General features: G+C 36.9%; 2 protein-coding genes across 24 annotated transcripts in view; one reads left to right on the forward strand and one right to left on the reverse strand.

Annotated features, from left to right (window-relative positions):
* The first annotated feature begins 121 nt into the window (after positions 1-121).
* Positions 122-7,799, forward strand: LRRC66 (leucine rich repeat containing 66). Its single transcript, XM_033513893.1, has 4 exons — positions 122-571; positions 2,903-3,088; positions 3,600-3,930; positions 5,316-7,799. Exons 1-4 carry the CDS (start codon positions 122-124, stop codon positions 7,781-7,783), a joined length of 3,435 nt encoding a protein of 1,144 aa, XP_033369784.1. The 3' UTR covers positions 7,784-7,799.
* The window catches only part of DCUN1D4 (defective in cullin neddylation 1 domain containing 4), a 45,760-nt gene continuing 36,729 nt past the window's right edge, over positions 7,090-16,120 (reverse strand). For 20 of the 23 annotated variants that reach the window (XM_033513921.1, XM_015624197.2, XM_015624198.3 and 17 more), the window contains one exon: positions 11,704-16,020. In XM_033513921.1, the coding sequence (XP_033369812.1) occupies positions 15,965-16,020 (56 nt within the window). In that variant the 3' untranslated portion in view covers positions 11,704-15,964. Of the gene's footprint in view, positions 16,021-16,120 lie in introns of all 23 variants that reach the window. The other 3 variants (XM_033513920.1, XM_033513918.1, XM_033513919.1) reach the window with 3 other exon arrangements.

Here is a 16,120-nt window from a genome sequence, read left to right on the forward strand (position 1 = left end):
GCAGAATGTTGGTAATGCTGTGGTTATTCGGTGTTGATTTTTTTTAATGTCAAAATATTTTTGCTTTCTATTCTTGTTGTGCTGAATTTAACCATAATTCTACATTTTATACATAGATACTATGGATAACCTTCACTTGCATGTCATAGCTGTGATCCTTTACTTTAATCTTCCTGGATCAGTGGGAACCAAGTCACAGCGGATTTTTCCAGCTACACATCAACGTTCAGAGTGCCGGTGGGATGGGCATTTCTTACTGAATTGCTCTTTTACCAGAATATCTACTATTCCAGAAGATGTATCACAAATAGCAGGAACAGCTGATTTGAGTTACAATAATATTAAAACTTTTGTGTGCTCTGATGGAAGAAATGAAGAGTGGATGCTAAAACACCTGAACCTCAGTAACAACTTGATTTCTGAACTCACTTTAACTACTTGTACAAATTTACCCATTTTAGAAACTCTAAACCTCAGTGGTAATGCCATCCATACCATCACACTGGACATACCTACACCTGCACATGAGTCTAAAAAATACAGCATTGTTGATCTCCTGCCTGCTTTGAAAGTATTGTCAGTTGAAAGAAATAATCTTAATACAGTTCCAAGAGGTAAGCATTTAAAAAATCTTTAAGGACTTGACTCCCAAAGGTTGGCTTTGGATATAATTCATACATCTTACTGAATCAGAATGTGACTTTCTCATTTTATTATACTTAAGGTGAGGGAAAGTTCCACCAGCAAATACAGAGGCGAAAGTAAATTGGTTGGTTGTTTACTTTGTTAAGTTTTTTTAATAGAGTCTTAGCAACTGAACTGCATTAATAGCAGTCAAATATAATTAAGAGCCCAAGCAGTATTCTTGCTTGTTGTATAGGAAGAGGGAGTAAGAATCTTTAGAACACCAGCTTCCACATCCCAGTCGTGAACCTTAAGGTCAAAAAAATGACAGATCATGAATTTCATACTACCCTTCAGAAGGAAGTTATCACTCTTAAATAAAACTTGCTGCAGTTGCAGTATTTCAGAGACAGGAAAATACACTTTGATCATTCCAAACAATTTTGCTCTGTTCTATTTAATACTCAATTAGAGTGACACCTTGGTCTAACAGAAGAGGGCTGTAGGGTTTAGAGATTTTGAGAAAGGCTTTGCTGGTCACTGAACTATGCTGGGCAGCTTAGCCTTTATCCACGGATGATTCACAATGGCCAACTGCTTTAAATGAAGCAGAACCTACCCTATCCTATACAATACATTGAATTTATTGATGTCTGATAACACCATCAGATTCATTAGAGTGAAAATACAGGAGAACAAGTGATGACAAACAGAAATACCACTTATCCCACCAAGTCACACAAAGATATTTGCCACTACATAGGGTCATGAAAGTTCTGTTTTATTCCTTTTATGCTTTTAAATAAGTCCCTGGCACATTTAATGATTTTGTCTGTATAGACAAGGTATCTATAGACAGCATAGAAAAGCTTATATATATATATATCAATGGAGATTTGTTTTGATAGATAAATATGACTGTCCATTATAGAATGCCTCCAAGGGTCAGACTGATCAATCTTCTTCTCTAAGAGACTCGATTTTTTAAGTTCAAATTCCTGTGCATCATACCACCTTACTTCAAGTTATACTTAAATTGTATATTCATTTAAACAAGTTCAGAACCTTATTCTTATCCAAAACACTTCACTAAAATTCTGAGGTTTAAGCTCTGGAAAGAAAACACAAACTGCATTTCTATAGCAGAGGTTTCCCACAGAGAAACCCATCTGCCAGCTCCCCCCCAGGAGTAAGGCTGCTGCCCACTCCTGCCATACCAGTGTATATTTTTGCACAAACTTAAATTCAGGGAAGTAATCACAGTATAATTCCTCATGCAGGTGCACTGATGAATTTATGAATTGCCAGAACTTCTGTATGCTTTTCCTATCACCTACCTCTAGTTTTATACTAGAAATTAATCATTCCCTCTGCTTTTCACAGTAAGCCCAAAGATCAATTACTCAGCAAACAACTGCTGGCTGAGAGAAGAGGTTTCTGGTAAACAAGGTGACACCAAGGGCAAAATTTTTAAGTAACTAGTACCTTCTCAACAATGGTATATGATCAAAAATCACTTTAAAGTGACATTGTGCTGTTGAACACTCAGCATCAGTGGGGATGCAGAGTGTTCAAGTGCCTCCCTTTCCACTGGACCTTGCAGGCTGGAGCTTCAGGGGCTGCCTTCACAGCACCTCAAAAAAATGAGGTGCTTTCAGCAGTCAAAAGTCTTCCTTATGTGAGGTGGATTTTATTGTAATTAGGATACCCTGAAGAATACACTGTTAGGCTTCATAATTCACAAACAGATAGGTATAAGCAACAACATGGTTTTGTTTTCATTTGGTTTTACATCCTATGAATACAGTTCAAATAATTCCACATATGAAAAACTCCCATGAAACTGCCCATGCAAATGGATAGGAGATACTATATCACCTTTTGCATCTCTATCTCTTACTTAAAACTGACGTATTTAGATCTTGTCAACTCAATATATTCCACCCTTTTCACACCCCTTTCCTACCTCCAGTTCTCCAGAGAAGCTTGCTCAAAGTACAGAGATCTCAGTCAGAATAATTTTGATAGTACAAAGAAATGCTAGTGCTTTTATGATAGTGTCATTTTTTAAGACATTCATTGACTGTGAATGTTTTAATATGCCAGCTGTTGATGCTATGCAGCTTTCAGAATGGGACAACCCCTAACGAGGAAAGGCATAACACAAAGGCTGCAGCCACTCATAGCAATAGTGAGGAGCTGAAGGTATTTTGTTGCAAAAAATTTTATAAAGACACTTGATGCAACTGGGAAAACAAGAATATGAAATGTAAAATAGGTTTTCTTCTTCCTAGGACTAGGCCTCCTGCAGTCTTTACAAACTGTCCATATGTCATTCAATGCCATACAACAGATTGATCCAAAGGATTTTCAAAACTGTTCACAGCTGAAGGACATTGACCTGCGAAACAACAAGATAACTAAAATTCATCCAGATGCCTTCAGAGATCTCAACAAATTACAGGTTGGAAAGCAATACATCTGTTCCAATATTTTATGTTAATCATTAAAGATATTATTTACCAACTATTAAGCATGATTATATGGTTCTGATTATAATACTAGTGTACAATTAAGAAACTAGAGCAAATGGTGAAAATATTTTTATATGTAGGAAAACACATACTAAAATGTACAAGATATAACCATAAATTCAGTTTATGTATGCCACAAACCAACCCATAACTGCCTTAAACACATACATGTCCCTTTCTATGCCCATCCCTTCCATGGCAAGAGCCCTGCAGCTCCCTATTGACAAAAGAGGTAAGTCTATAATGGGAGAATTCTAAATAGCACAATTTAAACTTTTCATCTACATTAAAAAGCTTCAATCAACATTACTGAAATCCTAAGCAGATGTATTGTTCACAGAACTACATTAGTGCTTGTACACTAAAACACTGTTGTAAGATGTTGCACTAAGAACTCCATTGTAAGCCTTATCAAATTAATTCTGTATTATTTCCAAATAGGTTGTGGATCTCCGTGAAAATGCTCTGACAATCCCTCTACCACAGATACTAGTCAGTTTAAACTTTTTTCAACTTGATGTGTATTTTTCAAAGAATGCCTGGATATTTAACTGCAGGCTAAATGCTTTTAAACATTTATTTAATTTTGTCTTTGACTCCACAAGGAAAAAATGGAGCCTTTCATATAGTAAGTCTGACAAGAACTCCCACAAACCTCTGCTGTATCTTTCAAGTTTCCATTTAAAATGCAAGGACAATGTTTTGCTCAAAAAGGCCACAGTCCCAATGGGTAACACATCAGTGCTGACCTGTAACTTGGACAACGCAAGGGGTATGTACATCAGGCACTCCATCCAAACGCTGCTAAAATCCAAATGAATGCAAAATGATCATATAAATCTGGTTTTAAAATTTCTAAAGACACTGTTTAAAAATAACTGAATAACAATTTAACAGGCCAAAATATTTCATTAGAAAGTAGTATTCAGCTTAGAATATTTGAAAGTTAGGTTTCCTGAGTCATCTCCTTTCTTACATTAGAGGAAGTGATGCCAAATTATATACAAATAAGTTTCAGTAAGTAATGCATTGCAAATGCATTGGTTCATTCTGGACTGAAACAAAGGACCAAATAGTGGGGTGGAATTTCTGAGGCATGTAGAAAGCCAAGAAGGATGTAATAGTTTCCAATATTCAGTTACTGTGAAATGAAAAGAAGGTTTATTTGCAGGGAAAAAGATTTCTATTTCTTCCAAAAGAGTACAGCTACTGTAGCACACACTTCACTTACATTAAAAATTAATACATAACATTAAGGGTATAAGCAACAAAACCTACAGAGGCAAGACTTACCACACAGACAAGACCAAACTTAGAGCAGAAGGTGTATTTGTCATGTGCCATAAGGAAAAATGGATTAACTCTAATGGACTAGTAGCACTTGGAGGTGGTAAGGCTTTGCCCTAGGAATACTTCATCCCCAAATTAAAATATACAGGACCTATCAGAAATGCCACCTGCTTTGTCTGTTTACCAGAAAAGTCACAGAAACCTGGATTAAAATCAACACACTGGATTGCAGCAAAACTCATCTTGGAACAAAAGCTGATCCAAAGACAAAGCCAAAAATACGACCTTGAAACAAATTGCTAAAAGCCAACAACCAGCCATGGCCCACACTAGCTCAAGTTTGGAACAATTACTCAGTCTGTACAAATGCCCTTGATGTACGGATTTTTTTGCTGCAGTCAGATCAGCAACTACAGGAAAATCACAGTGGTTGAAACACAGAGTTAGGAGGTGATGTTTTATCCCAAAGCTGCACACAGTGACCATGGCCAGGCTGCAGAGCAGCTGGCTGTAGACATGTCTCTTCCTTGTAGAAGATCAGCAGGTGTTTCTAGCACAACCCTGAACTTGCTTAGATTATTTCAGTGACCTCCTTCCTCACATTATGATTTTTCTTGTAAAGCCTACAATTAAGACCCCACATATACTGTGCTTTTAGACGGGAGGCAGTAGGGACAGGCTAATATGGTTTAACAGGCTTTGTACCATGTAAAATTATTGTGATAGATAAAAGGAAAATGGGGTTAATAATAAACAGTTAAAATTATGAGAGACAGTCCAGAGTATATTCTTAAAAACATCACTGGACCCTGCAAACCAATACTATGCTTTTAAAATAGACTGAGTTCGTATTTTCTTTAATTTCAGGCAATGGAGTCTCTTGGTGGACACCTAAGGGCAGAATTTCAAAAAATCACAGTCTTCCTCATATGACACTGGATGAAATGAGTAATTTAGTGATATACAATGCTAAGAAAACTGCTGAAGGATTATATTTGTGTCTTTTTAATACAACAAAAGAGAAATATCTCATTTACAATATAGAGGTGAAAGAAGGAGTTTCAGCATTTTTGTTTAGAAAAGCCAGAGACACTAACACTGTTTTTAGACAGAAAGAAACAGAGCCCAACTTCGCACTGGCTGTCTCCCTCTCTGTGCTCATTACATTTGTTTGTGCTTTTTGTCTGGGTGCTTTTGCTAGACCCTACCTGGAGAGCCTGTGGAGACTCATGCACAGGAACAAAAATTCAGGTTCAGAACGCACGTATTCTAATCAAGCTTTTTCAGATGAAACCTTTGACAGAGAGACTTCTGCTAGCAAGCCAACAAATACACAGTGTAATACATTATTTTGTGATAAGAACTCTTTAAGAAACACACAGATTTTTCCTATACAAACTTCTACTGTGTATGAAAACGTCACCGGCAGTGGTGTACATTCACCAAATCCCAAAGCAGAGTACCAGAAACAAAGCAATACTAAGATCAACACGAAGAAAATATCAGCATTTTCAAAGGTCCGATCTAGTATTGACAACAATGAAAGTATAAATGTTTATGATACTGGACTATTTTTTGTAAGGACAGATTGCCAGAACAGCAATGAAATAACATCTAACAGCAAAGTAAGAAACAACTCGGGTCTGCTGCAGTCTGAGATCAGAAAAGCTACACCAGATTCTCCAGAAAGAAAAGGTATTGTTTCACACAATGAACACAGGCACACTGCAAAACTTATGCACAGAAGGCAAAGCTGTGAAGAACAACTTGGTCTAAATAGCAACAGAAATAAACCTAGTGATTTTGGAGATTTTATTTCACCCAGCAGCTCCAGAAGAGATGCAGATATTGAGAATTTTAGCATCTATGAAACAATACTAAATTCTCCCCTTACAGAGCATTACTGTAAAAGGATACATTCAGATGAAAAAGATGCTTTAGCTGATATATTTGGTGACATTTCCTCAACTGAAGGGTCTCCATTCACAATGAGTGACTGTAGTTCTTTAGCAGACTTTGAACTGGAACAACCTGGTGTTAGTGACAACCTGCCAATCTGTCAATCATCGCTAGATGAAGCCAATACAGACAGTGGAACTGAGAAGTTCGTAACACCACCAGAGTCTCCAGACATTACTGCTGAACTTCAGCAGATTTGGGAAAACAAAGATAAGAACAGTGCCTATTTTGAAACCACTATTAATTATGGATCAGATACAACTATGCGTGAAACAGCATCCCCTTACTCTGATAAATGCAGTGGCCACGTAAGTGTATCAGATCTAGATACAGTTAGTTCTTCAAGTCAAGAAATTCCAAATACATTTGATTATATTACTAATGCAGAGTCAACAGTACAAAACTCTATTTCTGATTCTCTACACAGTCAAAGTACAGATTTTGGTAACACAGTAGTTAAGTTAAAACATTTTCCCACATGTGACACAGAGAAAACTTCTGAAGAGGATGAACTGCAGCTGTCTTTGCTTCCCAGAGAACCACAGCATTCCCTCAACTCCAGTCACACAGAACAAAAAGAAAATGCACCAGCAGAAAGTACAGATGAGAATATAGCCAGGAACTCCCCTGAAAAGAATCATGATGAAGCAGACATTACATTAGGAAGAAACATGAGCACATCTGAGGACAATGGCTTTATTTTTGCTCCCATTGATACTGGTTTGAATGAAATTGTTAAAGAACCATCACTGCTGCATTCCAGCGAAGAATCATCTCTTCAACTGCTGCCTGAACAGACAGCTGAAGAACATTTCATGTTTGTTACACAACAAGATGACTTGATACCACAGGAGAAGCAGGCTTGTGGAGATAAAATGCAAGGAGGTTCTGATGAGAAAAATTCTGATGGATTTACAGAATTACCAGATACCAGCGATTGCAGTCTGCCTGAAGAAACGCAGTCTTGTAATCCTACTGCAGTTCTGCTGCATCTTCAAAGTTCTGGGAAAACACAGTCAGAATTTACAACAGATGACTGCTTCCAACAGAATGATGAGGATGACTATTCCTTCTCAATCCCGAAAGGTTTCTTCAATGAAAGCACACCATACAGTTCATGTTCCTTCCCACAAAAGCCTACAGGAAATACAAACTCTGAAAGCACTGATTCCACCAAGATGAAGGATCACACTACTTTAATAGACCTGGAGAACCATTCTGCAACAACTGTAGAACACCTCCAAAATTCCAGTGAAAATCTCAGCCAAAAAAGTCAGACAAATTCAGGACAGGACCAGTTTTTTGTTAAGAAGAAAAGAGCATTTGATGGATTTGCTAATATTTTGCAAAGCAGGAGAACAAACTTCAATAGTTGAAACACAAAATGGTAATACTAAGCTCCCACAGTGTGTATGTCATTACAGCAGGTGCAAACACTATTCTGTCTTAAAGTGAAATTAATTTTGTTTAGAAGGGTACTCATAAAAAACACAATAACTTTATAAAAGACTTTATAAAAAGCTACTCCACAATATTAACAAAGCTTTTGCTGAATTATATTTACTTCCTCATTATTGGTAGTTGATACCAATATATAATTTCCCTTGGAATTTGCTTCAGATACTCACTGTTTTGTCTTTTTGTCTAATAAAATAAATGCAACATGGAAATTTACATTATTACTGTGTTTTCTTATGGGACTCAACCTATACAGTGAAATAGTGCATACTACTGTCTTCTGCTTTTTGAACCAGATTTATGCATTATCTCTGAATTCCCAGTGTTGCAAAGATAAATAAAGTCCAAGAAGTATTCAATTACATTTCAAAAATTACTTTATAACTTGGCAAAAGAGAGAAAACAAGCTTCCACAGTGAAACAGAATATAATTCAATTCTTGCAGAAACATCATTTACAGAAATGTAGCTATAATGGGACATCACCCAAAGTTTGCAGATGTGGTGACACTGGCAGAGTAATTTAAAAAAAGACAAAGGATCCTATACACACTTGAGAATTTTACTTATGAGGGGAAAATTAAAAGCAGTTCAGAACTGCTATTTTAGAACATTAGGAGCCAAAGGATAGCAAATGCAAGATAAAATTACCTCTGAATATAGCCCAAGGCCCTTTCAACTGACTCAGTACCACTGATGCAGTCCTTGAAGGGAAAAGTCATCATGAAAGGGAGCAGATCCAGTTCTGGGAAAATGTGGGAAGTTGGCTACAACTCTGGGAAAACTCTTTCATGAAGACACAATTAACTCCTAAAAACTCCAAACAGAAGGAACACATTTCAATTCCATCACAAGAGGAGCAAGTTCAATGAAATCACTGAAACTACCTTTAAAGACAAAATTAAGAACAAAGAGCTACTGCCACCTTTCAGTAAAGCTCATTATCCACACCAGTTCCTTGTGGCCAAAACTAAAAATGCAATGCCTGAAAAAAAGCACCGACTTGCTCTTTTTGATATCTACAGGTCTTCAAACATCATTAACATCTCTCCAAGGTCTGTACCTATTGGCTGTTGCACCTGCTAACATGCTAAGAAATCTAGTTGTACAAGGCAAGGCAATTTTGTCAATTATGGGAAAAAAGCCCACTCAAGTGCTCTGTTGATATCTCATACACTGCCATTTGCTTGTTCAACAGTCCAATAGGATTTCAAAATACATATATTGGAAATTTATTTTCTCTTTTTTTTTTCTGAATGCTGCAGTGGTGAGGGCAGACTACACCACTTGTGAGAAGCTGCAGGATTTCCACAATTTCCTTTATGCCATAAAGTTGTGGAAAAGTTTCTGTTCTTGTCAAAGTAAATTTGCTCCTTTATAGTGGGACTTTAACATGTAGCAAAATATTCATTCTACTGTCAAAATATTGTGTTTCATCTCAAACTTATCTTTGTATTTCTGCCTAATCTTGCCACTGTCCTTTGCTACTCGTCTCTCCATTCTTATAATCACATCTTCACTCATATCCACTCAGCTGCTTCTCCTTCATATTAATTAATTTCATTAGCAAGTGCTCTTTAATACAAAACCTTTGCATCTTCTGTGACTTCCACATAGTACTCATCATACCCTGCTCCTCCCTACCCACCCCATGTTAACATGCCCTTCTGTATACAATTACAGTCACACACACACTGACCCCAAGACTGTATCCTCACTTTTCTTTACATTTCATCCACTGCATCTTGTTCACATTAACTGATTTAGCTTATTTGGCGACTGAGAAAATTCTAGGACACATACATTAGGAGGAAGCCCACTGTTGTTACTATACCAGTTGACTGTGGGAAATCAGACAAAGTCACAGAATAAGCTCAATTAAAAAGGTGCCTGAGTGTATGCAGTATGAATTTGTAAATGAAGCATGAGGAATCAGCCAGGAGGATGCTGACAATACCTTTGAGTATGTCTCACATGGCCTGCCAAGCTCCACAATCAACAGGACACAGAATCCCTCACACAGTGAATCAGGACACAAAAAAATAGAGAAGTTTCAAGAGCAGATCAAGAACTTCAAATACAGCAATCAGAATAAAACAAACTCATTTTCAAACACATAATAGCTTGATAATTGAGTTATTTGCTGTAGGTATAAAACATTTCGATCTTTTCTTAATATGCTGAAGTTTGGGCTGGAAAATAACCCTGAAATATGAGAAGACATACACATTTAACCTACACATAACCAACAAAAGAAACTTTTTTGGATAGTAGGAGTAAATGTTTCATGGTAGGTAAGACTGTGACTCACCCCCTCTGATAAATACAGATAAGCAACAGCCTACATTCTGAGAACTGGCAAAGCCAATCCCAGCCTTCATCAGAAACATAAATGCAATGAAAAACTTCTTCCGGATGAGTTCTGTATTAAAATATTCTAATTGCAATGTAAATACATTCATTTCACATACTATTTTAAGTCAAGGTTGGAAGCAGTATCCAGAGGTCACCTAATCCAACGATCCTGATCAAGCAGGGCCACTGAGAGCCAGTTGCCCAGGACCATGTTCAGATGGCTTCTGAGTATCTCTGAGGATAGTCTCAGTAACAGTTCACGGCAACTCTCACAGAAAAAGAGAGCAGTCTCTGATGTTCAGATGTAGCCTCCTGTGTTTCAGTTTATACCCACTGCCTCTGGTCCTATCACTGGCTGAAGAGTCTTTGTCCTCTTTACAACCTCCCATCAGATATTTAAATACTTTAGTAAGACTTCCCACAGCACCTTCTCTTCTCCTAAAGGCTAAACAGCTGTAAGCCTTTCCTCATAGGAGAGAAGTTCCCATCCCTTCATTATCTTCACAGCCCTTTACTGGACCCTCTCGAGAATGTCACAATTATCTCTGGTACTGAGAAGCCCAGAACTGGACGCAGTATCAGGTGTGGCCTCACCAGTGCTGTGTACTCAGCCTGCTGGCAATACTTTGAACCAGACCAGGAACCACTCACCTTCTTCACAGAAAGGACTTGTTGCTGGCTCATCTCCAACTTGGTGTCCCACCAGGACCTCCAGTCCCTTTTCTGCCAAGCTGCTTTCCATCTGAGTGGCCCTCAGCGGATACTGGTGCAGCTCCTCCCCAGCTGCAGGACTTGGCACTTCTCCTGAGTGAAGCTCATGTAGCTCCTGTCAGGCCATTTCTCAAGCGTGCTGAGGTCTCTCTGGAAGGCAGTACGATCCTCTTGCTTATCATCCCTTACTTCCAGCTCTGTCCTATCAGCAAACTTGCTGAGGAGACACTGTGCCCCATCACCCAGGTCAGTAATGAAGCTGTTGAACAGGACTGCACACAGCTCTGACCCTGGGGGTACAGCACTAGCTACTGGTCTCCAATTAGACTTTGCTCTTCAGACCACCACTCTCTGGGCCCTAAAATTTCAGTTTTCAGTCTACCTATCTGCTCATCCAGTCCATACATCAACAGCTTTTCTATGAGGAACTTGTGGGTCAAAAGGCTGGACCAAGATGAGTGGGTACACTCATAGAACAATTATGCTTCTGTAAAATTTTGTCTTGAGACATTTCTGCTTAAATTGGCTTACTGTAGAAAACTTTTGTACTACAGTACTGTTTTACACTGGCACACTCCATTTGAACCATAGCCTTTTTGGATCAAGTACCTGTTCCCAACAGTTTTAAATACTGATTTGCTCTACTATTAGAAACAAGGGGTACAAGATCCTACACACAAATTCCCTGCTAATAATTGATAAAGGCTGCCTGCTGATATATGTTCAGATATGAGAATTTCTGAAGCATGAATCACAGAAAAATCTGAAGTCAGTTTCTGAAACCAACACAAATACTGTTTATTTGTGGGATGCCATTTTACAACAACACCATGAAAAGACCTAAAAAAAAAAATCAACTTAATTAACTCATGTTAGGTGGCATAATAGTATTTTCATCATATTGTGAGTCACAGGAGTTTAGCACACCTTATTTATGTAATAGCCAAATAACTAAGACATAAAGCATTCACAGTTACAGGTTAACTGCTGTTCCTGCAACAGCAGTGTCAATCGGTGCTATTTTGACACACATACACATGCACACACACACACAGTGGGGGAGCAAGCAAGGATTTCAAAAATAAAAGCATGTAAACAAAAAAAAAAAAAAGCTGAATTTTGGTCTCATTTACAGAAAACAAACTATTCAGTTTGTGGATGGATTCTATATACTGTTAGAACAATATGAAAAGACAAAATATAAGGCCTAGAAAGAGGTGTGTTAGCAGCTATAAATAAAACCAGGGCACAAGCTAACCTTTAAAGCTGCCTATATAAAATCCAAGAGTATCAAATAATTTGTTAGACTTATGACTAAGGGTCAACAAATCTGGGAAAACCTTAACACAAGTGAAGTCCATTTCTTGTCCTTCATAGTAACTTGGGAACATTAACCAACAGCAATAAGCTGTAACTAATTGTGAGCATATTTCTGATGAAATACACGTGTTTTTAGTTAAATGGGAGAAGCCTCAACAGAATTAGAAATGGCTATACAAAGACAACCTAAGTATTTATTGTAGCTTAAAGACAACCTTAAAGAGGTTTTAACTGAAAACTCAAGTACATAAATAATTTCAGTAATTTCTATATTCTTCACCTTGCTTTCTTTGGAAAAGGTAAAAAGTGAAGAAAAACCAGTAATGGAGAATTATATGAATACTTTAAATACTTAGTATCACTTTGCTTTAGAAGGAAATTTAATTCATGGACTGTTTTGGTTACTAATATTAATAGAATATTAATTTAGGTTGAAAAGATCCTTAAGACTATTAAGTCCAAAAAGCTCCAAATTTTTGTCATCTATCAAAGAACATCAACTGCTATAGTCTGGGCACTGTTTTCCTTTCACTAACTGTCTTTCCAATTTATATCTCCCAAATACCAAACATGAATCAATCATCAAGTTTCTGCTAGAAGTTCAAAAACAGTACACCAGAAACATTAGCACAAGAACCATGACACTTTTTCAGGAATGACTTCTCAGTGTCTTGTCCCACGAAACAGCATATTTTGTATATTACTTCTCATAAGGGTGGGGAGCCCACAATCAAACAAAAAAGAAATCTACATCAGCTATTTAATGGCATAATAAACAAAAAAGGCAAATGCCACACTTGTACTAAATACAAGATTAACTGAGGAGGTTAGTTAAGTTTCCACAACTATTAAAAGTTTCTCCAATATACAGGAGCAGGCAATGTTAGGATCTCCTGCTTATCAGCATATATAGCAAAACCAGCAGGATGGATAGCACAGGGAAGCTCATCAAATCACACAGGTCCGTTTTAGTCCATTTGTTCACTATAAATGTCAATAAAGCCGTCTCTACTAGCTGTAATTGAATCTGTGGTTTACTTTAGGAAGATGCATGTTTATAAACCTGCTGATGGCTACAGATTCATACTGTTTCATATGGAATAAAAAATTTGCAGTATCTCATTCATTTCCAAATGCATTCTTCCTTTCCACCACTCTGGATTACTTTTACCCAAAAAGTTCAAACTTGAAAGAACAAGTTTGTTTGCTTACACTGCCAAGTACTTTCTGAGGTTTCTTTCCCCATTTCTTTGCTTTTAATTAATTTTTTTATTCTGATAAACATTTGCAAAACTGCCAAGACCTGGCTGAACCGATTTCTGTCAACCCTGTTGTATGAAAGCTATACCTGTAACAGTAATAGATTAAAAGTGTCTTTGGCTCTTGCTTCCATTATTGGAAACTCAGTTATTTGTGACATATAAAACCTTTTATACAAACTTGTATTTGTTGCAGGATTCACACCAATTTGTGCTGAACAGTTTCCTAGAGGCAACAGCTAGCTTAATGTTTCAAGAACAACTACACCTATTTCACTTAAAATCTTGGCAATCACAATTTGGCCTAATGTTAAAAGTTATATTGCTTCTAAGTTCATTCTTTGAAGAACTAAACCAGCAGCTCCACTGGTATTTCATTACAGTAATACTATTGTAATATACACATTTACATCAGAAGTCTTAATAAAAGGTGTGTTTTCTTAAGAGGCTTATTGTAAACATTAAATATCACACTCCACTCAATTAATTTCTTGTGCAAACTGGCATCAAACATGGAATTAAGGTTATGTGCAGTAGTACATGAGAAAGCACTGATTGTGTAAGTTTTACCACTACTAATTTTATAAAGCGCTATTTAGTGTTACAGAAACCCAAATGTAGCTATTTCACAGGACAGGTAGTATTTTCTTCTTAGCATCATGGAATTCTATGTTTTGTATATGCATGTATATTGTATATTTACGCATATACAAATATACACAAACAGACACACAGTTTTTGTCTTTGGCAGCTGAGCTTGAAAAACAAAAACCAACAACAACAAACAGATCTGAACACAACTGACCACTTGTAGCACCACAATTACAACCTCCTGGCCCAGGGCAGCAAACTAATGTGCTTTTGCTAAACTAGGCTTAATCCTGAAAGGAGTCAAGTCAATGGCAGCTGTTCCTAACTTGATGGCAAGGATAGACCCTTCATCACAGAAAATTTTCAACATAAAACTTTTTACTCCTGTTGCTCTGGATCACATTCTAGGGAAGTAACAAAACTGCCAATACCTCGTAAAATATTTCTACAGAAAAATAATGTTATTTGTTGTTCCAAAATACCCACTGGCCCTTTGTCATTAAATGCTCCATGAATTGATAACATCTCAATAAATCCTTGGGGATCAAAGTTTAATAGCACCGGATACTTTAAGGACCTATTTATAAATAGCAACTCTAACATTACTTAATAAAGAAGGGTAAGGCAAAGACAACATGACAAAATTACAGAACTTCAGCATTATTCCATTCACTCATTTTTTCCCAAAATAATCACTAGAACCATCCCATACAGATAAAGAGATGAGCAAAACAGGAAGTGGTCCCTATTAAAAAGTACTGTCATTTAATGCTGGTGTCTTCCATGCCCGTTGCCTGCAATGGACATTCTGCCAGGAAACTTTAATCCCCAACAGGAAAGAAAAAGTACTACTTTGACTATTCAATATCGTGTTTTTTCCAATATAATATTTTTCAGTACTTAGAAACATGAAGCTGGAGGCCCTTGGAAAGACTAGTGTTACAAACAAAAAAACCCCAAAACCTTTATTATGTCTGTGCTAGGGGTTAACACAGTTCATTCCTCAAACCACTAATTTCAGCTAGAACTTTCAATGTCATTGGGTCACTAGATCACAACATAGATCAAACATTCTTGGTACAACAAAAATTAAAAGGAGTATGCCAAAGGCAATTTAAAAAAGTCTAAAACCCATTTTTAAAAGGTATTTTAATTTGTTCATTTGTACCTGTAATGACTACTGCAGTTTTAACATTAAAAAGTCAGTACTTCTTTCTTTGAATGGAAATCATCTGTGGCATGTACAACTATTACAGCATTTAAATATTTATATGTATATATATTTTTAAGACACCAGTGTTTCATTCCTATAAAGCATTAGGTCAGGTTTGGCGAGTTCTGGTGAAGGAAATCACAGCATGTCTTCTCAGAAATTGGCATCTCAAAAGTAACATTGAAACTGTAAATAGTTCTTCACATAACTATGTCCAGAAAGGCTGAAATGCTACATTTGAGACAAAAAGAAAAAATAACCAAAGTTTCAACAGACATGTAAGTGATGATTAGAAATATGCCACGAGATTATTTTTACAATACATTTCTGCAGAAATAATTCCTAGGTGAAGCCTTTTTTTATACACATATACAAAATTTAGACAGCAATATACACATAATCACAGTGAAGACTCTGGCAAGTTCACCAATTCGTAGTGTAAATACAAAATGCAAAGCAGCCTTCAAAGAGAACAATGCTAAACAGCAAGCATAGCTAGCTTGTTAAATAGCAAACATCGAAAGTTCCCTGCCAAAGGGATGCAGTGCAAGAAAAGCAGCATGCACTTTGATACAAATAGCAGTTTATGGCTAATGGTTGACATAACTGTGGTAACAGTGACTCTTGAGTGGCTGTGCATAGTTAAAACTCCTATGTCATCTGTTTTCCTTTATACCATTCCACAAACTCATCCAACAATACTGGCCCTGTAGAGAGATCAAATAACTGTATTTTACAAAATTTTGTAAAAGGATACTGAATGATTAAGCTCAGAGAAATAAATTAGTTTAGAACATCAACATATGG

Source organism: Parus major, chromosome 4 (genome assembly GCF_001522545.3).
Source record: "Parus major isolate Abel chromosome 4, Parus_major1.1, whole genome shotgun sequence".
In the NCBI taxonomy this organism is placed as follows: Eukaryota; Metazoa; Chordata; class Aves; order Passeriformes; family Paridae; genus Parus; species Parus major.